The sequence below is a fragment of the Primulina huaijiensis genome, chromosome 6 (genome assembly GCF_012295235.1).
Source record: "Primulina huaijiensis isolate GDHJ02 chromosome 6, ASM1229523v2, whole genome shotgun sequence".
Classification (NCBI taxonomy): Eukaryota; Viridiplantae; Streptophyta; class Magnoliopsida; order Lamiales; family Gesneriaceae; genus Primulina; species Primulina huaijiensis.
The window spans coordinates 20,008,015-20,031,928 of record NC_133311.1 but is presented as its reverse complement, the minus strand read 5'-3'; the positions used below and the strand labels follow the sequence as shown (position 1 = coordinate 20,031,928).

The 23,914-nt window shown below is 35.5% G+C and overlaps 3 protein-coding genes across 7 annotated transcripts; 2 read left to right on the top strand and 1 right to left on the bottom strand.

Annotated features, from left to right (window-relative positions):
• The first annotated feature begins 514 nt into the window (after window positions 1-514).
• On the top strand, window positions 515-4,733 carry LOC140978067 (putative BPI/LBP family protein At1g04970). Of its 2 annotated transcripts, none has more exons than XM_073442834.1 (6): window positions 515-1,065; window positions 2,151-2,290; window positions 2,448-2,799; window positions 2,994-3,242; window positions 3,565-3,620; window positions 3,749-3,874. In XM_073442834.1, the coding sequence occupies exons 1-5, from the start codon at window positions 658-660 to the stop codon at window positions 3,580-3,582; spliced, it is 1,167 nt and encodes a 388-aa protein (XP_073298935.1). In that variant the 5' UTR covers window positions 515-657; the 3' UTR covers window positions 3,583-3,620; window positions 3,749-3,874. The 2 variants fall into 2 exon arrangements, with proteins under 2 accessions (XP_073298935.1, XP_073298934.1); XM_073442833.1 differs by lacking the exon at window positions 3,565-3,620 and adding an exon at window positions 4,203-4,733 and having other exon boundaries at window positions 516-1,065.
• Window positions 4,734-5,114: 381 nt separating this feature from the next.
• On the bottom strand, window positions 5,115-17,618 carry LOC140978066 (65-kDa microtubule-associated protein 1-like). Of its 4 annotated transcripts, none has more exons than XM_073442830.1 (10): window positions 17,420-17,618; window positions 16,431-16,524; window positions 16,115-16,318; window positions 15,761-16,009; window positions 15,349-15,564; window positions 14,733-14,888; window positions 14,326-14,637; window positions 13,708-13,795; window positions 6,710-6,858; window positions 5,115-6,611 (listed from the first exon to the last, which is right to left on the bottom strand). In XM_073442830.1, the coding sequence occupies exons 2-10, from the start codon at window positions 16,500-16,502 to the stop codon at window positions 6,309-6,311; spliced, it is 1,749 nt and encodes a 582-aa protein (XP_073298931.1). In that variant the 5' UTR covers window positions 16,503-16,524; window positions 17,420-17,618; the 3' UTR covers window positions 5,115-6,308. The 4 variants fall into 4 exon arrangements, with proteins under 4 accessions (XP_073298931.1, XP_073298929.1, XP_073298930.1 ...); XM_073442828.1 differs by having other exon boundaries at window positions 17,231-17,545; XM_073442829.1 differs by having other exon boundaries at window positions 17,345-17,545.
• Window positions 17,619-21,364: 3,746 nt separating this feature from the next.
• LOC140978065 (small ubiquitin-related modifier 1-like) lies at window positions 21,365-23,510 on the top strand. The gene is made up of 3 exons (XM_073442827.1): window positions 21,365-21,561; window positions 23,033-23,182; window positions 23,271-23,510. Exons 1-3 carry the CDS (start codon window positions 21,481-21,483, stop codon window positions 23,334-23,336), a joined length of 297 nt encoding a protein of 98 aa, XP_073298928.1. The 5' UTR covers window positions 21,365-21,480; the 3' UTR covers window positions 23,337-23,510.
• The last annotated feature ends 404 nt before the right edge of the window (window positions 23,511-23,914 follow it).

Sequence of the window (23,914 nt, the reverse complement as noted above, 5' to 3'; positions counted from 1 at the left end):
CAATATATCAGTATATCACATGTATACCACTATTTTTCAAAGGCAAATCACATTGGTATCATTTTTTAAAAATCAAACAAAACTCAATTGTGAAATTAAATGGATTCAAAGACCGTCGTTCATTTTTAATTTTACAACTTAAGTGTTTTATTTTTTGTTATGTTATCGATCAATTTATAATCTAGTTCGACAACTCATATATATTTTTAATCAATTTTTCATTGGAACGTTACATAACATCATAAATATCATTAGCATGTGTCTTCAAGTTAGTATTTTTCAGTGTCATTTCAAACATTCGATAAAAAATATCAAAATTTTAAAAAAATCAGTAAACTAAAATTATAAATTGATTTATAATATAACAAAAAAACTAAAAAACATACAAATTACATTAAAATCGTAAATTTTATATATCACGTTTTATTTTATTTTTATTTTTCACGATATGTAAAATGCTATATTTGGTTTTTTTTTTTCAACATTAAAATGAAAACGACGTTGGATAAAATACAAATTCCAAGAATATACTCTGTAAATTCAACGATCGGCAAAAATGCAGCTGTGCTCTCTCTTCCCAGCTTCGCCACCTCGCCCCCAATCCCCCCACTCCATTCGATCCCCACTTCTCTTATTGTGTTATCTCAAGTAATCCGAATGGCTCGTCCGGTTGTTCCTTTTTGGCTATTCTTGATTCTCACCTTTTCCTGTATCCATACTCGATCCGACGAAGAAGGGCACATCAAAGTGCGATTATATGACAAGGGTCTTGATTTTTTTAAGGATTTATTGATAAAGAAGGCGGAGTCTTCGCTAGTTCCACTCGAGCTGCCCGATATTGAAAAATCCGTGAAAATCCCAGTTGTGGGTAAAGTTCACATGGCTCTTTCCAGTATTATTATCGAAACTATTGATGTGATCTCGTCTACTTTGCAAACTGGAGATTCCGCGATTGTTGTAGCTGTTTCTGGGGCCACCGCAAATTTGAGTGTGGATTGGAGCTATTCCTATAAGACATGGTTACTTCCGATTAGTGTTTCTGATGAGGGAACTGCGACTGTTCAGGTATTATCTGCTTACTGGCTCATTTGGAGTAGCTGATGCAATTATCGAAGCAAAATCAAAAGATGTACAAAATGAACGGATGCGAGAAATTGACTTTTTTTCCCTCATTCAATCTTCATCACTTCGTTAATGTTTATACTCGAAATATATTTAATAAGCAGACTTTGTGAAGAAATGCAAGTTAATCCTCAAACTCGAGTGTTTGCTTTGTCATTTCAGATTATACTATTTTGGAAACCGATTGTGCAATAGCCAATAAGTAAAACATGCGAAATAGGGAAAATAATAAAAATGGGCAAATAGATTTGTTTTGTGCTGTTGTGGTTTGAACATTTCAAAATAAAAGCACATTAATTTTATTTTTAAAATATCAGAAATGCCAACAAAGCAAAAAAGAAAAATTCATAGCAAAATAATTTGAAAATTACTTGCATGCTGAAACAGAGATGATTGTTTTTGGCTTAGCATAGAAACTCACAAGAAAAGAGTTTTATATGGGATAATTACCGTACCGAATAGCAAAAAGTTACATAACAAAATTAGCAAAATGAAATTCCTTGCATACCATAGGACCACTTATCTTATGAGGTAAAATAACTTGTAGAATTATGGGATCAAATACCAAAAAATTTCATAATAAAAGAATTTGCTTGAAGAGGTCAATCTATCCTGGATGTAATTTAGACCGTCTTTGGGCTAGACACTGCTCCTTCCTCATGTGTAGCCGAAACGAATCCCCTTGTTTGATTACTACTTCTTTACCACCTTATTGTTTTGATTCATGTATTGCTTAGTCCGCTGCTTAATCTGTTGGCAAACATGTTCGTGTCACTTTCTCACAAACTCAGCTTTCTATTCCCATCATGGATGCAAGTGATGTTGATATGCAAGTTTACTCCTAGGTTTATAAATCGAAAACTATTACCTCTACCTAGTTATAGTTGATCTCTTTGTTATGTGAATTGGAAAAATTCAAGACCTTTTTTCCGCATAAATTGTTTGTCAGCATATTCTATCGTCTTGTAAATCTGTAACAATTACTGTTGGTCTCTTCACTGAAAACGATGAATTTTGGCTCGTCTAAGGTTGAAGGCATGGACATCGACCTTACCCTCAGTCTCACAACTGTACAAGGATCCCTGAAGCTGGATGTTTTGGATTGTGGTTGTCATGTGAATGATATTTCTATAAAGTTGGATGGAGGAGCTTCATGGCTTTATCAAGGGTATTTTTATTTATAATCTTTTACTCTCTGATGATCGATGGATCTATATTCTCTTATTCCATCACGTAAACTGGATATCTACCTAATCTCAACAGTCTAAATTTTATATACCGTTATTTGTACTTATTTAGAACCCTTTTCCTTTTTTGTTTTCCAGGTTGGTAGATGCTTTTGAGGGTAAAATTAGCTCTTCCATTGAGAATGCCATTTCTAAGAAACTAAAAGTTGGAATTGTAAAAATTAATTCTATATTGCATTCACTTCCTAAAGAAGTATCCGTTGCTCATATTGCCACTTTGAACGTTACTTTTGTTGATGACCCTGAGCTTTGTAACTCGTCACTTGACCTTAAAATCAACGGTTTATTCTCTCCAAAGGATAAAGATGAGCTAACCAGCCAATACCATAGATCATTACATTCCACTTTATTGTTCAAGACAGTGGATAAGATGAGTAGAATCTCATTGCATGAAGACGTTCTGAAGTCGGCATCATCGGTTTTATTTTATGTAAGTTTATAATTTAAATATCCTTGGATTTGGAACCCATAGTTTTCATTTGTCATTGTTAAACAGCATCACATAAAAATAGTTGATTTCAAAGATTCATTTCCGCTGTCTGTAATTTGGCTTTTTGTGCTGATAAAATTGAATGATGTAATTGACACTTCTTTTACCCAATTAAAAATTGGTTTTTGTATCAGACTAACAAGATGCAGTGGATTGTTGATAAAGCACCGAATAAATCTTTCTTGAACACAGCTGGGTGGAGATTTATTGTTCCCCAGTTGTACAAGATGTACCCAGATGATGATATCAATTTGAATCTTTCTGTATCTTCACCACCTATCCTTAAAATGGAAAATCAGCAGCTTAAAGCATTACTTACCTTAGATGTGGTGATTAATGTCTTGGATGCAAATGAAGTGGTACCAGTTGCCTGTATTTCAGTGGTAAGCTTAATCAGACTGCTGTGGCGTCTCCAGTTCAATGTATTTATTTGTTCACGATTATTTGATTTTTTCTTCCTGTAGTTGGCTTTTGCTGATAGTTCGTTTCCTAGTTTTGAGCAATTAATAGAAAAATTGAATGCAATTAAAAAATTGTAAGCGCATTGGCAGTGTGATGCAGTTTTGAGCTTCAAATGATTTCATGGTCCTTGGAGCATGTCACGTGTTAGAAATTTTATATTTCGATGAATTGTTTATGTGCATTTTTCTGAAGGAAAAAATGAATATTTTAGCCTTCAGTGACGTGGCTAAATATGGTTAATAGGCAAGGGTACACGATTGACTTCAAAGATTCGTTCAGAAAGCCTAAATGACCAACTGGTAACATTCTGCTAGGAGAAAATCTATTTGTTCACATACATGTTGAGAAATTGTGAAATTTTCTCACTTATCTCATTTTGTACCTTTATATATTCATTATTGAAAGTTTGAAATTTGGTTGGGTGCAGGTTATGAATGCTTCTGTATATGCAGAAATTTCAAGAAACTCTTTGGGTGGTAGTGTAAAATTAAACTACTTCACCATGTCTCTTAAATGGAGTGAAATTGGTGACTTGCACATGCATCTAATCCAGGTAGCCTCGTTAATGTATTCTTATTCATCGGATTAATTTCATTGTCATCAAATGTTTAGTCGCAACATGATGCAGTTTTATCTCAACTTTGTGTCCCTATTGTGCCGTTAATGACAATCAATAACATGCTGCGAGTAATGTATTGCCACGTTTTTATAAGCACCAAGAAACTGAAAAAAGTATCACAACTAGATTAGAACCAAAGGGTTATTTATTATCTCAGTTTGTTGCCACTTCGAAGGACGTTTTCTTCTATTTCCGATGATGTTGTAAGTGTTAGGTACTCCTCCCTTGTATTGATCGTAAGACCTTGTTTGTTTGTTTGCAGGCATTTGTATCCACCATAATAAAAACATTAATCTTACCGTATGTAAATTTAAAACTCGACAAGGGATTTCAGTTGCCAACTTTCCACGGTTATGAGCTTCAAGATACTCAAATTTTCTGCAGAGACTCCTGGATTGTAATATACAGTGATTTAGGATCTGTGAAGCAGTTGAATTTTGTCTAGTTGCTGCTTTAGAGAACCGGACATTTTGCACCGGAAGAGTCGTTCAGCGCCAGAGTGGGAGAGCACCAATTCAAGGGACGACCTCTCCTATGATAGATTGAAAATGATTTACGTGACTTTGATGCTCCTGTAACATAAATCTTTCGCTGGTTTGCAAAAGCCATGTATTATATTTAGTTGGTTGTAAATCCATTCCTCTTAGTAATGTGGTTCGATGTAAATGCGGAGACCTGATATGCAATTTGTTTATGTTTTGTATGAAAGGTAGATAATCTGTTTCAACCTTGGGATAATAAAATATAGACAAAAATTTGTGTTAGACGATCTCACGGATCGTATTTTGTGATACGGATCTCTTATTTAGGTTATCAATGAAAAAATATTATTTTTTATGTTAAGAGTATTATTTTTTATTGTGAATATCAATAGGGTTGACTCATCTCACAGATAAAGATTCGTGAGACCGTCATACAATAGACCTACTCTAAAATATACTGGCTTAATATTGGACATTTTTGTCTTTGCATTTATACCATTTAAAAATCAATTTCAAAAAAAGGACAAATTTATAAATTTCGAAAACTAATCCAAACTCACTTAAAAAAACCGCACAATTCCATTAGCTTCAAAAAACAGATTATCAAACCGACTTCCATTGGTTAAAATCACTTTTAAAAGTTGCTTACGAAGAAACCACAACGTAACAACATTACTATCGTGCAACCAAGCTGGGCCACTCTATGGTTTCGCAATCGATTGGACAATTTTCAAATATATGCTCAATTCCAAGGATCCGATTCACAAGCAGAACCAGCAAACATCAATACCATATCATAAAATGTAACAGGATTCAGTGCCCAGATTGTGGATTGGTCAAGAATTCAAGTGATTTCTTAAGGTGTTCAACTGCAGTAACGATGTCATCAAATGCTAATGCCCCAACTGCAAACCTTGCCGCTTTGTGTGCCTCGGCAATTTTCTCTGGTGGAGGCTGGTAATTGCTGTCATATTTGGTATTTCTGAGTCGTGGTTGGTGAAATTTCTGAAATACTACCATTTCTCCCACTCGAACTGTATTGAGCATTTGACTGATATTTTGTTGTGCTGGAAGGTGGAGGCGAATTGGTATGTGTAGTATCAGAACCTTGATAATAAGAAGGGATATTACATGGAGCAGTAGGAAGGCTGCTCTCTGCAAAACTTGGGTATGACTAGAAATTTGGATAAGAATACTAGGGGACATCATGTGAAGTGTAGTGTTGTGGCAAGTGAGGGGGTGGTTCTTGTTGATATGGTTGATGCTGATATGTTTGAGAACGAAAACAATGATCAGTACCCTTGTTTGAAGGAGGAGGATGAAAATTCTCTGATGGGTTCCTTTGGTTCATTAAAAGAAAATAAAGTTTTGGAAAATTGTCTGGAAAAACTATTACATTTGGTTTTATTTTAAGAAAATAAAAATACTTCGAATATTGGCAAAGAATCTTGTAGCAGACTCTATATAATTTGTGTTGCAACTTGTAGTCTTTCCCTCCGAATAGTTGGAAAATAGCTAGAAAATCACCAAACAAACAATGTACAAATTAAATTTCAGGTGAATTGACGAAATGACGGCGATCAAAAAATGACCATTGATTTTTATTAATTTTATTTTATCAGTCAATTTAATTTTCAGTAACAGATTACTTAAACATTTGTCATATAAAGTAGCAACTATAATATGTAAAGCATCGGGTAGCAAAACGAGTCGAAAATGTCCGGCTGCATTACTCATACATCACATCTTTAGACAATCACCAGTCTCAACCCAGAAATCACTCTGTCGAGTTGTTAACCAACCATAATCGGCCTACATCAAGAATCTCTAAATGGTAAACAGGTGACAAAGATGTATAATCTAACAGATCTTACCTTCGAACATTTTTAGGGTGTACACGGAGTATGTTCGGTCCCAGAAACATGGGACGCCGCCGCATCATCTTTTGATATTGCTACATAGTTCACAGGAGCTACCGGTCTCATGTCTCTCTTTGCATCTCTATTTATAGAACGTGAACCGTTTTGATGAACATTGAGAGAAAGACGTCTGCCAGCTGAACCATTGGGGCCGCCGTTGGCTCGTGGGCCAACCACTTTCTTGGTGCTGATCTGTCTAGCTGGGCTTGGTGTTGAACCAAAGACGGTTTCTTGTTCTTTGCCCACTTGTTCGCTGAACTTTTTCTGATCCTGTGTGGGACGTTGCATTCAAGTTTGCGACAGATGAATTAGATGTTCAATAATGGCATCAAGGTTGATGAGGTGAAGTATGAAGATAATAAACTCACCCTTAACCTCTTTTTCTCCTCTTCTCTGTCTTGTCTAAGCATTGAATACTCGTCTAACATGGCAAGGAGAGGAACACCATCATAGGTGAACGTTGAACCACGATCTTTCTCCCATGCACGAGTTTTAACAACCAAGCCGTCAACAAGGGCTGAGCGACCAAAACAAGTAAATATTGAATCAAATTATGAATTGCGAGGCTTGTAGAAGCAACTCCCAGAAAAAGAATAAAAAATTCAAGAAAAGAACAATCAATTCCATACTTCGGATGTCTAGATTACTCACGAGTGATGGGCTCTAAAAGTTCTATATTCTAACTGATCAACTGCTAAGTAGTATCACACGCTCTCTATTTTAAGTACCCCACATTTAACCAACTTATATCTAGCCTTTCAAGAACACATCAGTAAACAACATCTTTCATTGCGAAAGTCAATTTATTAACTACTTGAGATGAATTTCCTCCTGTGGCTTGTACGCTCCAACTTGAGTTGAGCATGAATCCGAATATAAGAATTCGGATTTTCTGTTCCACTTTTGATCTCTTAATTTAAGCGGCTTATTTCAGTGCACCCAGAAATGTTCTACATTCCACTAAACTTTTTCATCCTTCAAAGGGGTTTTTTTGTCCATTTAGGTAACAGATTCAAGCAATCATAGAACATCAATGCTAAAAATGGATGGAAATCATCTACATAGTGGAATTGGATATGAAACTAAACCATGAATTCATGGCATACTGGCCTTTTTATGCTCTCCCGCCAAGATGATGTATTGCTTTCTTTACCAGCCTAATGTTAAAAAATACCTCTCTGACTTTGCCGAATCACAGACAACAGCACAATGTAACTCATATATGTGAACATTATTTCGTTTCAGCGGTGACAACAGCAGCCAATTTGAACAAAAACATTAACATTGATAAACTTTGTTATAGCAACAGAATATTGCATAGTGCATGCTGTTACAGGTTTTTTGTGGGCTCAAGGGTAGTAATGGACCTGATCGATCTTCAAGGGTAGTAATGAAGGCATAAGGCCCCATAAGGGAAGTGGGGAGAATCAGTTATGAGCACAAGGAGAAGGAAATTAAAAGAGTGCAGTGAGCGTCGAGGGAGATAGGGAGGAATTGTGAGTTAATGGCTAGCATTGAGTAGGGAGAGTAAAATTATTCTGTTACTATATTGTCTGCTCTAGGGTCATTCTCCTTGTGAGGACTGATCATTTTCTTATGTAAGTTTTCTGTTTCGATTAATGAAATTGTTGGAAATTTTAATAAAAATTTAAAGGTTGAATAAAAAATTGTGTCTCATGAATGTGGGAGTGTCTTTTGGCTCTTCACATTCTTGAGTTAATTGAAGAGTTTTGACTCTTCATATTCTTGAGTTAATGGGAAGATTAATTGAGTTAAATAATCTTCCATGACTCTTGGTGTGCATTTTGGGGCTTATAAATAGTGGGTTCATTTCCTCATTTCAAGTACATGAAATTTTCTCTCTTTCAAGCTCTCTCTTGCATTACATATTGTTATCTTTCCATTTGGCCTCTCGTAAAATCTCGGTGATAAAGTAAAGGTACGTTTTCAGTTCGCCGTAGTAGTGTCTCGTGCTAAGTCACTGCTGGTTGTTCCGTTGTATCCTGGGAAACAGACGTCCGCTGAAACCTCGAAGCACATACCGGAGAGGGCGAATCTGTTTTAAGGAAACTGTACATGCTACAGGCCTCGGTTTGGTTTTGTTTTCTTTTACATAATAGTCATACTGTAAACATCACACTTGTTTCGGTTATTACTTTATCTCTACAAGTTTGTTTTTACGCTACTGGTTTTAGCAATTTTTCTAACAATCTTAAAACAGATTACTCATTACGTGTTGTTTCAGATATGGCTACTGAAACCAGTGTGCAAAGGGAAACTGGTCATGTTGTCCCTCCTCAAGTTGTCCCTCATGGTACCCCACGTGCTGCTGCGGTTACTGTTCCAGCCAGTCACGGTGAAAAACCTGAGAAGTTCACTGGTGTGGACTTCAAAAGGTGGCAGCAGAAGATGCTGTTTTACTTGACGATGCTGAACCTGGCAAGATTCCTTACTGAGGAGGCTCCTAAACTCAACGAGGGTGAGGGAGATGTTGAATCTGTTAGTGCGGTTGAGGCATGGAATCATTCTGATTTCTTATGCCGAAACTATGTACTAAACGGATTGGCCGATTCGCTCTACAACGTGTTTTGCGAAAAGAAAACGGCTAAAGAACTGTGGGAATCTCTTGACAGAAAGTACAAAACCGAGGATGCCGGGGCCAAGAAATTTCTTGTTGGTCGTTTTTTGGACTTTAAAATGGTGGATTCAAAGCCGGTTATCAGCCAAGTTCAAGAACTCCAAGTGATTCTTCACGAGATTCACGGTGAGGGGATGACTTTGAGCGAATCATTCCAAGTGGCCGCTATTGTTGAGAAGCTACCACCAGCTTGGAAGGATTTCAAAAATTACTTGAAGCACAAGCGAAAGGAGATGAATGTTGAAGAGCTCATTGTTCGACTTCGTATCGAGGAAGACAATAAGAGCTCGGAAAGACGATTGTTTTCTCCTATTGCTGCTAAGGCAAATGTTGTCGAGCATGGTCAAAGCTCGAAAAAGAGAACATTTTCCTCTTCCAACAAAAGGTTGAACATGGGACCCAAGGGAGGCATTTCGAAGAAAAAGTTCTCCGGAAAATGCTACAATTGTGATGGTATGGGTCACAAGGCATCTGAGTGTAAGAAGCCGAAGAGAAACCGAGAGGCGAATGTGGTAGAGAACATTGCTCATGAGGTTTCGAACATGAATCTCTGTGCTGTAATATCAGAGGTTAATCTGGTGGGTTCTAATCCAAGGGAGTGGTGGATCGACACTGGTGCCACTCGCCATGTTTGCTCCGACAAGGAGATGTTTGCTACTCTTGAGGAATCTATGAATGGGGAAAAGTTATTCATGGGAAATTCCGCCACTTCGGAGATCAAGGGTGAAGGGAAAGTTATCCTAAAGATGACATCTGGAAAAGAACTGACTTTGAACAATGTGCTGTTTGTGCCTGACATCCGCAAGAACTTGGTGTCAGGGTCGCTTCTTAACAAGCATGGTTTCCGCATTGTATTCGAGTCAGATAAGGTGGTTTTGTCGAAAAGTGGAATGTTTGTTGGCAAAGGGTATGTTTGTAATGGTTTATTCAAACTCAATGTGATGGCTATTAAGCCTGTGATGAATAAAGTTAATGCATTTGCTTACTTGCTTGAGTCTTCTTGTTTATGGCATGGTAGACTTGGACACGTTAATTATGATACAATTCGTAGACTAATTAACATGAAAAGCATTCCTGCATTCCAAATTGATAAACAACACAAATGTGAAACCTGTGTTGAGGCAAAACTAAAGAGATCATCTTTTCGAACTATTGAAAGAAATAGTGAACCACTTGATATAATTCACAGTGATGTATGTGATTTAAAAGGTGTACAAACTCGTGGTGGAAATAAATATTTCATTACTTTTGTTAACGATAGCACAAACTTTTGTTATGTGTATCTCCTCAAAAGTAAGGATGAAGCTATTGACAATTTTGTCCAATATAAGAGTGAAGTTGAAAATCAACTTAGCAATAAAATTAAGGTGGTAAGAAGTGATCGTGGAGGTGAATATAAATCACCATTTGCTGAGTTTTGTGCTCAACATGGTATCAAACACGAAAGAACTGCACCTTATTCTCCTCAGCAAAATGGCATTGCAGAGAGAAAGAATCGCACCCTGAAAGAAATGATGAATGCGTTGTTATTAAGTTCTGGTTTACCACAGAACATGTGGGGAGAAGCTGTTTTAACAGCAAATTACCTTTTAAATAAGTTGCCCCGAAAGAAGCAAGATAAAAGTCCATATGAGTTATGGAAAGGTAGAAGTCCTTCATACCAATACTTGCGAGTGTGGGGGTGTCTTGCCAAGGTAGCAGTACCCACACCAAAGAAAGTAAAGATAGGACCAAAAACTGTGGATTGCATTTTCATTGGATATGCTCAAAACAGTAGTGCGTATCGTTTTCTTGTACATGAATCTCAAATAACTGATATTCACAAAAATACGATAATGGAATCAAGAAATGTTTCGTTCTTTGAACACATATTTCCATACAAATCTAAGGAAGAACCAAGTTCATCCAAAAGATTGTATGAGACAATTGATAAAGAACAAGAGCTTGATCAAGATATTGAACCTAGACGTAGTAAGAGAGCTAGGACAGAGAAATCCTTTGGTCTGGATTTCATCACTTTCATGATGGAAAGTGAACCTCAAAGCTTCAAGGAAGCAATAAGTTCATCTGAGGGACCTCTATGGAAAGAGGCTATCAATTCCGAAATGGAATCCATTTTACAAAACCATACGTGGGAATTAGTAAATCTTCCTCCGGGAAGCAAACCGCTAGGCTGTAAATGGGTTTTCAAAAGGAAAATGAAATCAGATGGAACCATAGATAAGTATAAAGCTAGATTGGTAATTAAAGGTTACCATCAACGTGAAGGGCTTGATTACTTTGACACATATTCTCCTGTATCGAGAATAACCTCTATTCGTGTGATACTTGCGATTGCCGCCTTACGGAATCTTGAAGTACACCAAATGGACGTAAAGACAGCTTTTCTAAATGGAGATTTAGAAGAGGAAATTTACATGGAACAACCTGAGGGATTTTCTGCGATTGGGCAAGAAAATAAGGTATGTAAATTGGTGAAGTCTCTGTATGGCTTAAAACAAGCACCAAAGCAATGGCACGAAAAATTTGATAAAGCCATGATAGAAAGTGGATTTAAATTCAGTGAATGTGACAAATGTGTATACATAAAGAACACTGAAGTTGGATATGTCATTTTATGTCTTTACGTGGATGACATACTTATCATTGGTAGTAATGATAAGATGATTAAATCCACAAAGAGGTTATTGAACTCAAGATTTGACATGAAAGATTTGGGCTTAGCCGACGTAATCCTTGGAATTAAAATTCATAGAACATCAGAAGGGCTAGTCCTAAGTCAGTCACATTATGTTGACAAAATACTTGAGAAATTCAATAATGATGACTCTGCATTGGCTAGAACCCCGATAGACACAAGTCAGCATCTATCAAAGAATCGAGGTGAGACTATGTCTCAATTAGAATACTCTCGAGTCATTGGAAGTCTGATGTACTTAATGAGTTGTACAAGACCAGACATAGCTTATGCAGTAAGCAAATTGAGTAGATTCACGAGTAATCCAGGAGTTGAACACTGGAAAGCAATTATCAGATTGCTAAGATACTTAAGGTACACTCGCGATCATGGGCTGCACTATACCAGATATCCTGCTGTTATTGAAGGATACAGTGATGCATATTGGATATCTGATATGAAAGACTCAAAATCTACAAGTGGATTTGTATTCACTTTAGGAGGTGCAGCAATTGCGTGGAAATCTTCTAAACAAACTGTAATAGCCAGATCCACGATGGAATCTGAGTTTATAGCTCTTGACAAGTGTGGAGAAGAGGCTGAATGGCTGCGTCATTTTTTAGAAGATGTTCCAGGATGGGAAAAACCTGTGCCGGCTATATGCATACATTGTGATAGCCAATCTGCGATTGGAAGGGCACAAAATAATATGTATAATGGTAAGTCTAGGCATATACGTCGTAGACATAATACCATTAGACAACTACTCTCAACTGGAGTTATATCTGTTGACTATGTAAAGTCAAAGGATAATATAGCGGATCCGCTAACAAAAGGGTTAAACAGAGAGTTAGTTGGGAAAATGTCAAGGGGAATGGGGCTCAAGCCTATAGAATAAATTGGTGTGAAGGAAAACCCAACCTACGCTGACTGGAGATCCCAAGAACTAGGTTCAATGGGAAAACCTAATCGCACTGATTTGGTAGATCACTGTGGGAGTTATCCCTAGTCCGTTCCTATTATAAAACAGTGAATGTTGAGGATAAGCTTACGGCTTTTAATGATGCTGATAAGAAGCAATACAGAATCACCTATGTGAGAGAGAAGTGGGGCCGCTTCGAAGGAATTGCAGGGCTCAATTCTAGACCCTCTTGCAGAACCAGGCGTGTGTTCATGGCCAAAACGAACACAATCATGAGAACTGATTAGTATCAGGGAGAATCTTGCGTGAAGTATATCTTAATTTACATAAACGGCAGAACAGTTCAAGGACATCATATCTACTGGTCAGCTAGTAAAGCAAATATATTTCATGAGGGAAGGTTCAAAGGGTAACACCTACCTATCCTATGCAGGATTCAACTGTAGAACTTTGTCACAAGATTTGTATCAATTTTCATTCATGTGGGGGATTGTTGGGAATTTTAACAAAAATTTAAAGGTTGAATAAAAAATTGTGTCTCATGAATGTGGGAGTGTCTTTTGGCTCTTCACATTCTTGAGTTAATTGAAGAGTTTTGACTCTTCATATTCTTGAGTTAATGGGAAGATTAATTGAGTTAATTAATCTTCCATGACTCTTGGTGTGCATTTTGGGGCTTATAAATAGTGGGTTCATTTCCTCATTTCAAGTACATGAAATTTTCTCTCTTTCAAGCTCTCTCTTGCATTACATATTGTTATCTTTCCATTTGGCCTCTCGTAAAATCTCGGTGATAAAGTAAAGGTACGTTTTCAGTTCGCCGTAGTAGTGTCTCGTGCTAAGTCACTGCTGGTTGTTCCGTTGTATCCTGGGAAACAGACGTCCGCTGAAACCTCGAAGCACATACCGGAGAGGGCGAATCTGTTTTAAGGAAACTGTACATGCTACAGGCCTCGGTTTTGTTTTGTTTTCTTTTACATAATAGTCATACTGTAAACATCACACTTGTTTCGGTTATTACTTTATCTCTACAAGTTTGTTTTTACGCTACTGGTTTTAGCAATTTTTCTAACAGAAATTACAGTTTTCACCATAATTGTGGTTTGAGTTCGTAACACAAGCCATTTACCTGGAATCTTATTGACCAAAATACGTGCCTTTTCTGCTCTCTTCAGATTGAAATGCGCACCTCTGCTCGCATTATACCTATTGTCATCCTGTTTCATCAACGAAACATCGCTAGTCACCCCTACATAGTAATCAAAGCTATACAAGAGGTAATGTCACATCAAAGTTCCCATAGCACATGAATGCCACGTGAGATACTTGTGAAAGAATTTTCAAGTATTAATTGTTGCTTGATGGTGGAAGACCCAGACCCAGCTGCATATGGGTGGTGTACTTATGAGGATACGAAAACAGATTTAAATAAGAGTTTGTTACCTATTGAAGTGCATCATATACAAATGACGTGAATAAATTATTTTCCACCCCAAACTCACTGTGCCCTAACATCTCATTTCTATGAAAATGTAGCGGCTAAATTGATTTGTTCATACTTGCTATCTTTAAAACGAGTCAGAAAATGCACTGTCACTTTCATAATCAGGTATGATGAGCAGCAAAGAATGTTTCAATGGAAAGGTGGGACACTTGCAGAGGAAACTTCTCCGACCTCCCCATGCATGGAAGAAGAATAAAACAATTAAGTATGTTCAAGGGGTGTAAAAAAGTAATAATCCTTTACCCGATTGTAATCTTCAAGCCAACTTTCTTCTTCACAAGTCAACATCCATTTCTCAACCTTTTCCAAAATATCCTTCCTACTCAGCGCCTCTTCTTTTGCTTTTGCTATCTGATTATCCATGTCAGCCAATAACTCGACAGGCTCAACTTTCCCGGAATCAATGAGTGCAAATATTCTTTCTCTAGCAGCCTCGGTATCAATCTCTATATGAGCACTAGTAAAAATATCCTCGAGTTCAGTCTGCCTCTTGAAAGCAATTTCTTTCATTCTGCTAGCTTTTAGCTGATCAAGTCTCTCAACTTCCACTTCAGCCTTGAAAAATAAATAAACGACTAAATTGATAAATAACAAGATGATGGTAACTGTTGAAGCATAATGATTTCCACAAAATGAAGTGCTCAATCCACCTGTTCAACGAGATCCAAAGCAAGAGCCCCAGGAATAGTAACTTCATCCACTGATACCGAAATATTGCAAGTAACGTGATCAAACAGCTTACGTTCTTCTTGCGGTGTATCCATCAAATTCCAAAGATCAATTAGCTGGGTTACCAGTTCTTGAAGTTGTAGCGTGAGCACAAGTCACAACACAAACAAAGTCAATTAGCCTAATTAACTTACAAATGATTCTGAAAAGGAATGCAAATCTCTGCGCTATAGAACAAGATTTCAAAAGAATAAAGCTCTTCATGAAAAAGCAAGCACCCCCGTGAAGCAAATTGTAATCACGAGAACTTCCTTGCTAACAGATATTTACCAACATATAGAAACTTCTCAAAGTGGGAATTAATAACGCAAAATCAAGTGTAAAGAGTTGGACATGGTCAAGCATTTTATGAATTTGTAACCAAAAAAGTTAAGAACTCGGTTACACTTCCTTAACTGTGGATACTATTATGGTGTGAGGATGAAAAATTTTCGGAGTCGTTTTATGCGATTTACACAATATTATGAAAGACTGGTCTCCTTAACCAACATCAGTATCAATATCTCTGGAAAAATCAGATTAGAACTAGCATAATACCTTCTTTAACCTCTGCTTCTTATCGTCCTTCAGTGCTAAGACTGTCTTAGCCAATCTAGATAATGTATCATTGCTTATGCTTTTTGACTGCATGCCCCCAGAGTCATTTAGGCTTGGGTGGACTTCATTGACAGTAGTAAAGAAGTCCATGCCAAGAACAGCACAGAGATCGTGTACAGTGCTCACGAATTCAAGAACCTTGTGCAACCTCTCGCTCTGTAGGAAACAAATGGACAAAACCATGAACTTCATTACAGAATCGTACATGAGATTTTCACCCTCTTCCTTTCGGGAAGGGAGGATTAGTGAAATCCTATTGATTGCAGCTTTCTCCAGACCTCCGGAAAAAGCATGAAAAAAAAAGAAAAAAATGTACCCCATAGTTAATTTCATGGAAAGTTTAAGGCTCCACCTTTTCTTTTTGAAGATCTTGGAGCTGAGCCTGAAATCCATTTAGTTTCTTCACTGAAAGATCAGATTCGTCAACTGCTGGACTGTCCAACTGCTCGCCAGATCCATTGATTTCTGCACATATTTTCTGTATCTGAGATTGAACATCAGAAAACTCTTCTATTCTTTCATCCTTCTGTTTCCAAAGCCTTTTCAGTGCAGGATCTATAGCTGCAAGCTGTTCTTTAATTGTTCCCGATGTCTTATCAGGCTGCAAAAGAAACAAGACCATTATTATAACTCACATTATTATAACCTCTAGAGCCCTTCATAATGTACCAGTATGTTTCCATATATTTGCATGGCAACCACTCACAATTCCGATATAAGTCTTCTCTCCAAGTGCTGACAAGAGGTTGGTGAGCTCAACTCTAGCATTTGCCAGTGTATGAAGAAGGTTAGCCCTAGATTTCACAGCTTGGTCAACCTTTCTCTTATATACATCCAAGCACTCTTGCTCTAATTGAAAGAGCATCTGGTCCCGTTCCTCATCTCCTTCACCAACTTCATCCCAAATTTGCTGCATTAAAACAAGTATTGATGTCTATCAGGCAGTGGACAGTTTCAGGCAACAATTAGCCAAACCATAGGCATAAAGTTTTTAGCGTCAGGAAAAATGAAAAATAAACTGCCTGCAACTGTTGTAGTAAGGATCCACAAGTAATTTGTCCATGGAGAGGATTTTCAGCTTCGACTGCTGCCATTTTGCTATGGCTCAAAGCAAACCTGAGAAAGGAAAATTCTCCAACGTCAATCATTATTTTCCACAAATCACTCATCATTCATCGCTCAAATACAAGTCATGACTCGTGAGCAAAGCTGTGATTGGTTAAATTAAAAAATAAATCGGTATTAGAGCTATGAATATTTCCTACAAAAGCAAGAAAGAAAATCATAATTTGAAGACCATCCAATGTGTGATTCAATTTATATTTCATAACCGAGCAATCACGGCCAACAAGAAAATGCAACTGCCAGAAAATTATACAAGCCAACTCAAGAAGAGCCTCATATCTGCTCATTGGTCTTCGACCGTATATTTGGTTTTCTGAAAAACTAGGAAAACCCGCAACAACAGGACACGCTCAATTTACGACCTTTATGCCAAAAATATCATAAAAAAACACGCAGCGAACCACATTCGATTCCACATCAAGGAGGTCAGTTCCTTACTAAGTACAAACAAGTAACGGATCTAACAATAATCCGAAACTGAAATGAACCCACTAACTAGACAGAGCAATAATCGAACATCACTTGAGCTTCACCGCATTCAAAATGTAGCAAATAATAAACAATTTTAAGCATGAAACATATAACTTCAAACTCCATATACTATCAACAGCGTCCTAACCGAAGAATAACTCCATTAAACAACGGCACGTAAAGTCGCAAACCCCGACGTCCACACAACTCCATAAACAACACTCACCACATTCGCCACAAATCATGCTAAACACAACTTTTACATGCTCAGATCTCCAAGGAAAACCATTTTCGACAAGGAAAAGGAAAAATCACAGCAAGGACTCACACAATCACGTACGGAAAAAGAGTTCACACTACACAAATTGCTTCCACAAAAACGAGAGAAAGTGCAGCAATGGAGATCAATGCTCACCGGACCGTACTGAAGGAATCTGGTTTCTGACTTTCAACACAGATCCAAAGAATTAATATATTGATTTTGCAGCAGTGTGCGAGTGTGTTCAAGTTCGAAAGGACGGAGTGAGTCTGGAAAGCTAGGACGGAGAAAGATGTCAGTGGGAAAAAAACGAAGCATGGGACCCACCGATGCGTCGTCGTATTCGGAATTACGTATTTTTCTTCCAAGACAAAAATTATTATAATTATTGCAACCGGTAATGTATTTGTTTTCCACGTCGGGCCAGTAAAAAAAAAATTTGGACTCCTCGTAAAAGAAAGGGAGAGACACCTGTAAAATCGTATTTGTATTCAATTTCGATCAAATAAAAAAAATTTGTAGTTGGATTTACGGGAAATATATATATATATATATATATATATATATATTTACTNACTCAAATATCATATATTAATATCAGATTTTCAATGTTTTTGCACATAATTTCATCCGAGAAATAATTAGGGCCAGGGAGGGCATAATTTTTTTGTGCAAATAAGATACTGCATGAATTTTTTTCATAAATTTTTTTGCTTTGACATAGACTAAACACAATTGTTGATGATTTATTGACAATTTACTCATAAAAGTATAAATATTTATTATTGGATGAGTCTTTTGGTTTGGATTATCAGTTTGTATAAATAAATAATATTGTGATTATTAAAATAAATCAATAAAACCTATAATAACGTTGAATGAACGATAATACGTTTCGTTCATGTTGGTTAAATAAATTTGAGATAAAATCATAAATATAATTTTGACTTTTTTTAATAACTAATGAATATAAATTAAAAAAAATTGCATTGTAATTCTGATTAATATGTTATAAATAATTTATAACTTTATTGACGTGAGCTAAATGCTTCTTACACAAAATTGAAACAAAATATTAGATTTGATTGGATTAACAATCCTATCAGGTCCAAACACAACTGTTCATGGGATAACACCAAATTACTATTGTTGTGGGGTTATTCATAGGATGTGACATTCAACCTAGCATGAGAGCGAGACGGTCCGTTAAGAATATAGATAGATATTTATCATTCTATGTGAACGTCGTCCGTCACAAATATATAATATATAATTAATTAAATATCTATATTTGATGTTATTTTATCTATTTGTTTATCAATCTATCGATATTCATTTAAGGTAAAAACTTGTGTGAGACAGTCTCACGGGTCGTATTTTGTGAGATTGATCTCTTATTTGGGTCATCTATGTAAATATATTACTTTTTTATGCTAAGAGTATTATTTTTTATTGTGAATATCGATAGAGTTGATCTGTCTCACAAATAAAGATTCGTGAGACCGTCTCACAAAAGACCTACTGATCATTTAATTATGAGACTGAGGAAATTTTTTATTTTTTTAAAAAAAAATTATCTTCTCTCGTCTTAATTGGACATTAAAATGGGAATTTGAAACATTTGATTACACATCCGTGGTTGTGTTATTCACTTTATAAGACGATGATGCTAAGCGTTAGAGCAAGACCGTTTGGTATAGAACATAAATGGATATTTTTAATTTATTATGTGTGCCAGTCTGGTCTTAGTTGGACTTTAAAATGGAAATTTGAAATCTTTGATCACGTATCCCTTGGTTTTAACATTTTAAACAAATATATTAATAAATGTAGTCAATTATTTGAGAATATCTGAGCTTAAATGTATGGCAAAAATTTGTGTGAAACGGTCTCACGGATCGTAATTTGTGAGACGGATATTTTATTTGGGTCATCCATGAAAAAAATTACTTTTTATGCTAAGAGTATTCTCTTATTTGGATCATCCATGAAAAAATATTACTTTTTATACTAAGAGTATTATTTTTTTATTGTGAATATCGGTAGAGTTGACACATCTCACAAATAAAGATTCGTGAGACTGTCTCACAAGAGACCTACTCATAATTTATTTATTGGGACCATTTATTTTATTATCGATGACTGAGATATAATGTGATAACTAGTATTTCACTCGTACGATGCACGAAGTTTTATTTTATATAATTAATGATTGATATTAGTAAATATTAATGTTTGAATAATTATTTAAAATTATCGATGNATAAATTTTAATTTAAAATTTAATTATTTTTTGGACATGTTAAAAATATTTATATTAAATTTCTACTAAGATACATTTATTAAAGTTCTATTAAGATGCGTAATAATAATAACAATTTAAGGATAATTAATCTACCAAAATTCACGATATTTTTTAAAAAAAGTTAAAAACCTAATATTATTTTAACATTTTATATTTTATTTAGTATGGTATAGAGTAGTAAAAATTAAATATATAAAAATAACATACAACTCAAAACCATAATTGAAATTAAATAGAATTATATAATCAATGCACATACTTAAATGTTGTTTATATTTCAAAGAACATCAAATTTAAATTTAAAAAAATAAATTCAAAAAAATTCACATTTAATTATGTATTTTATTTCCTATTTGTTTCAGATATTTAATACGGTAGATGAATACACATTAATAATGATAAATTTTTTTCTTTTATAGCATATTATTTTTGGTGAAAAATTTTCAAATATGGCAAAAAATATGTTTTTATATATATAGATATAGATATATGACATTATTTGAGAACGTGTTTCATTCTTTCCATGATCGGGTGCTTGATTATTCCATATATGTGTGAACCCTGTAAAATAAAGAAAATATAAATAATATCCCTAAATAATAACATTTCGATAATGGAAAATACATTTTAAATTTAAATATATGTTGTTTACAATATGTATGTAGAACATATCAACGAACTAATCAGAGTTTAAGCGCAAAATATATTTTTGAATGATTTATCTTATGAGTGATACTGAACATTACAATCATTTTTAATTTTTATTCTGATTGAAAATTGGTTATCTAAATATGATGCAAAAATCAATCTGAATTGTTTATACAGTTTTTAATAACAATGAAATATACCGTTTACTAAATAGTAAATATTTATATGCTCATAAGTCATAGCAATTTTAAAAAATAATAATAACTTACGTAAAAAGATAGAGATCTTGAAATAAATTACGTATGTCGGATCACTCCGCTGTATAAAATAGATAGATTAGATTGACAATTTATAATCTTGCCAAAATAACAGGCCGGCCTGCTAAACTATACATGAAACTCAGTTTGTCCGCTGCTTAAAAATAGATGAGTTAGATCGGTACTTGGTTAATTTCTCAACTCATCATAAAGATGGGTACTGGATGTATGACAAGTTGCGATGAAGCTACTCATTCATAACTGTTTGCCAGTTTCAACATTTCTACAAGATAAAAACACCTCATTCGTACTTCTTGTTTCTATTCCCTTATTGGTGTTATTGAATTAACAACGAAAATTAAATTTTGCTTTCCATCGTGATTTCGGTCCATTCATTTCAAAATAAAAATAACAAAAATCAGTCTTTAATTTAATTCTTAGAATGTAATCATTTATGATCTCACACCAAGAAGCTACAATTTGAACCCAAACAAGTGATTCTCTACAGACAACAGACACCCATAGAAGCCGATACAATAATTACTTTGGTTGTCCCTTTTTATCCAATGAAAATATTTTTTAGTAAATTTTAAAAATAACTTTAAATAATTTATTAATCAAATTAAAGATTATAAAAAATCAATTATATTAAACATATGGGCATGCAAATTATTGCGTGCGTGAGTTGTTAGTGAAATAATTTTAGTGAAATTATGGTCGAGTGATCGAAATTCGAACCATGTGTTATTTTAAATTTTTAACGAAATTAGTTTATATTAACTTTTTATGTAGGACTTCTAATTTTCTTTTTTTTACGATTGCTTTATTTCGAATATTAACTGAAATTATAAGTATTATTATTATTATTTAAAAGATTGATACTTCATTTAAAAGGTTTTAAAAAAAAAACATAGAGGAAACCAAAGGTTGAGCAGTCAAGCAAATTATTTGGCGGCGTCAGAAGCGAAGGGAGGGTTTGGGAAGATTATCCGGCGGCTAAAGCGAAAATGTCTGGCGTAGATCAAGGAGACACCAAGCCCACCGATCCAGCTGGTGGTGGCCACATCAGTCTCAAAGTCAAAGGCCAGGTCTCACTCTGCTCTCTGTTTCCCTTTTCCTCGTTTGAATTTTGATCTTCCCGTTCTAGTTTCTGCTTCCGTTATTTTGTTGTTGATTGTGTTTATCTTGTATCTATCTGCTTGTTTTGATTCCGTGATGTGTTTGTGGGATGATGGGTGCTGATTGTTTTGTTTTTAGGGTTTAACTATGTGTTTCTGTTTTTCCCCCCATTTTTGTTCAAATATCCTATTGAACGTTAGATATTTTTTGCTGCGTGCTTTTCTTCCCTAGTCCATACATCTCGTTTGGTTGATTGGATGTTTTTTTACGTTTAACTGTATCTCTTTTACCCGTGTAGGTATTTGTATTAATCACTCCTATCATTTGTCATATGGTGGTGGTTGAAGTTTTATTATTATAGCTGGAGCTGAAAATGTAATTTTGGTAAAATTTTGGCTTAAAATTAAAAAAAAAATTCCCTTCTGAAAGTCTGCTGTGGTGCGCGGTATAATTTCATGTTGGTGGTCTATATAGTTATCAAATGCGCAATAAGGTACATGAGTGGGTTGATTCTAAGTTTTAGGTGCAGGGTGATGCATGAGCCTGCTTGGTTATTGTCTAGTTCCCTTCAATAAAATCAATGAGTTTTTCATTGGACAGAACAGTGGTAAATGAGTATCATGAGCAGTGGTAGTCCCTGTGTATGGAGCTTTCACCTCTTGACATTCAACCGACTAATTCTATCTGCATTATTTTGGGTTTCAGGGTTTCAGATTAACAAGTTTTAGTTCATTACGTTGATAAATCCAAGGAAATTTTGGGACAACTTTTTACGTAATTTGTGTTTTTCTCTTTTCTCTATATTTTTGTAGCTTGTTACTTTGAATGATGCTGCTGTTATTGAAGGAATGTTGGCTTAATGTTTTCAGTTTTTTTTGCAGTTTTGTAGTGTTACAGAACTTAGAGGAAGCAGTATATTCTTTGTATTTTTTCTCGTATATTGTTTTCTTTTTTATCTTATCCTACTTAGCTGCATTTTACTTGGGCGGTGGAGTAGGAGCAGGTTGACTACCTTGAGTTATCCTTGCAGGTGCTCAGTAACCCACATCCATCATCTCATTTTTTTGGGTTCTTTCATGTGACTGACAAACATCTTCGCTTGCTGAAGAATTTTATGCATGAGGAATGCTCTACCAAATCTAGACATTTTTTGTTAACATGACCTTCTGGTCCTGTAGAAATGTGGGAATTTATTGTTTCAAATGCTGTCTCATCTACTTCTCTCCTATTCCCGAGCACTTAAAGTTCTGCTTTATATGAGCCATACATCTTCAGGGTCTCTTGCTATATTGCTGACCTGATTAATTCTTTCAAACTCTTCCGAAGACTCATGCTATGTTCACGAAATATCTACTTAACAATTATTTGGTAATTTCATGGGTAAAATATTATCTGGAAGGTTTTTAAACACACAAAATCTACCCTGCGTTCTTTTTCTAGGATGGAAATGAGGTAATTTTCAGGATTAAGAGAAGCACCCAACTGAAGAAACTCATGAATGCTTATTGTGAACGTCAATCAGTGGATTTCAACTCTATCGCTTTTCTGTTTGACGGTCGTCGTCTGCGAGGGGAGCAGACTCCAGATGAGGTAATGCACCCCCATGGCCCCCTCCCTCCTCTCTCTCACATTTGCTCACACAATTGCCTGGTGAACTGAAAGTAAGTTTTCTTTGCAGCTGGAAATGGAGGAGGGTGATGAAATAGACGCAATGCTGCACCAAACTGGAGGCACGTCTGCTTAGCAACTACGAGAGAATGAAAAGGGTGTGGAGTTGTAATATAAATCACTCTTATTAGTCTATCTTCTTTGACTATTTTATAAACCCGACCTGATGTGTCGAACTTCTGTCAGTATCAGTATTAACTTATTGACAATACCCCCTACGCTTGTATTTGCAAGGGTGGCATTCTTTTTCCTTTTTCTTTTTAGCTTTTGATTTGTTTCATGATGCCATGTTCTTGCTCTTCCTTCTTTCAACGTGGAGGAAAAATCTGAATTTACAGGTCTCTGTTTTCTTGTGGCTACATGATTTAAAAAAATTCAAAGGAGGGATGAGATTTTTTTATCAGCATGTTCTTTTGTATCCTATTTGAAAAATCTATTTCGAAACCTTGAATGGGGTCTTCATTATGTAAATTGGTAGCTAACGTACCCCTTTTTCCGCAAATCTAAATTATTCGACGCTTTCACCATTTCAAATCCATCATCTATTTTGATTTTAGGATATTTGATCTTGGGATCTGAACTGCTCTACGCTTTTGAACTAGCTAGTGGGTCATTCATCCGTTTTGTACTTATATATGCTGAATATCTGGTGAT

What these genes read in the sequence shown, in the direction of transcription:
- LOC140978065 (XM_073442827.1), top strand. Translation starts at nt 21,481, where the DNA reads ATGTCTGGCGTAGATCAAGGAGACACCAAGCCCACCGATCCAGCTGGT. An exon ending in GTCTCAAAGTCAAAGGCCAG is followed by an intron (nt 21,562 to 23,032) that starts GTCTCACTCTGC and finishes TTCTTTTTCTAG; the next exon opens with GATGGAAATGAGGTAATTTT. An exon ending in GGGAGCAGACTCCAGATGAG is followed by an intron (nt 23,183 to 23,270) that starts GTAATGCACCCC and finishes TTTTCTTTGCAG; the next exon opens with CTGGAAATGGAGGAGGGTGA.
- LOC140978066 (XM_073442828.1), bottom strand. An exon ending in AAGATCTTCAAAAAGAAAAG is followed by an intron (nt 15,565 to 15,760) that starts GTGGAGCCTTAA and finishes TGTTTCCTACAG; the next exon opens with AGCGAGAGGTTGCACAAGGT. An exon ending in GGCTTGAAGATTACAATCGG is followed by an intron (nt 13,796 to 14,325) that starts GTAAAGGATTAT and finishes TTGATGAAACAG; the next exon opens with GATGACAATAGGTATAATGC.
- LOC140978067 (XM_073442833.1), top strand. Translation starts at nt 658, where the DNA reads ATGGCTCGTCCGGTTGTTCCTTTTTGGCTATTCTTGATTCTCACCTTT. An exon ending in AGGGAACTGCGACTGTTCAG is followed by an intron (nt 1,066 to 2,150) that starts GTATTATCTGCT and finishes GGCTCGTCTAAG; the next exon opens with GTTGAAGGCATGGACATCGA. An exon ending in TGCACATGCATCTAATCCAG is followed by an intron (nt 3,875 to 4,202) that starts GTAGCCTCGTTA and finishes GTTTGTTTGCAG; the next exon opens with GCATTTGTATCCACCATAAT.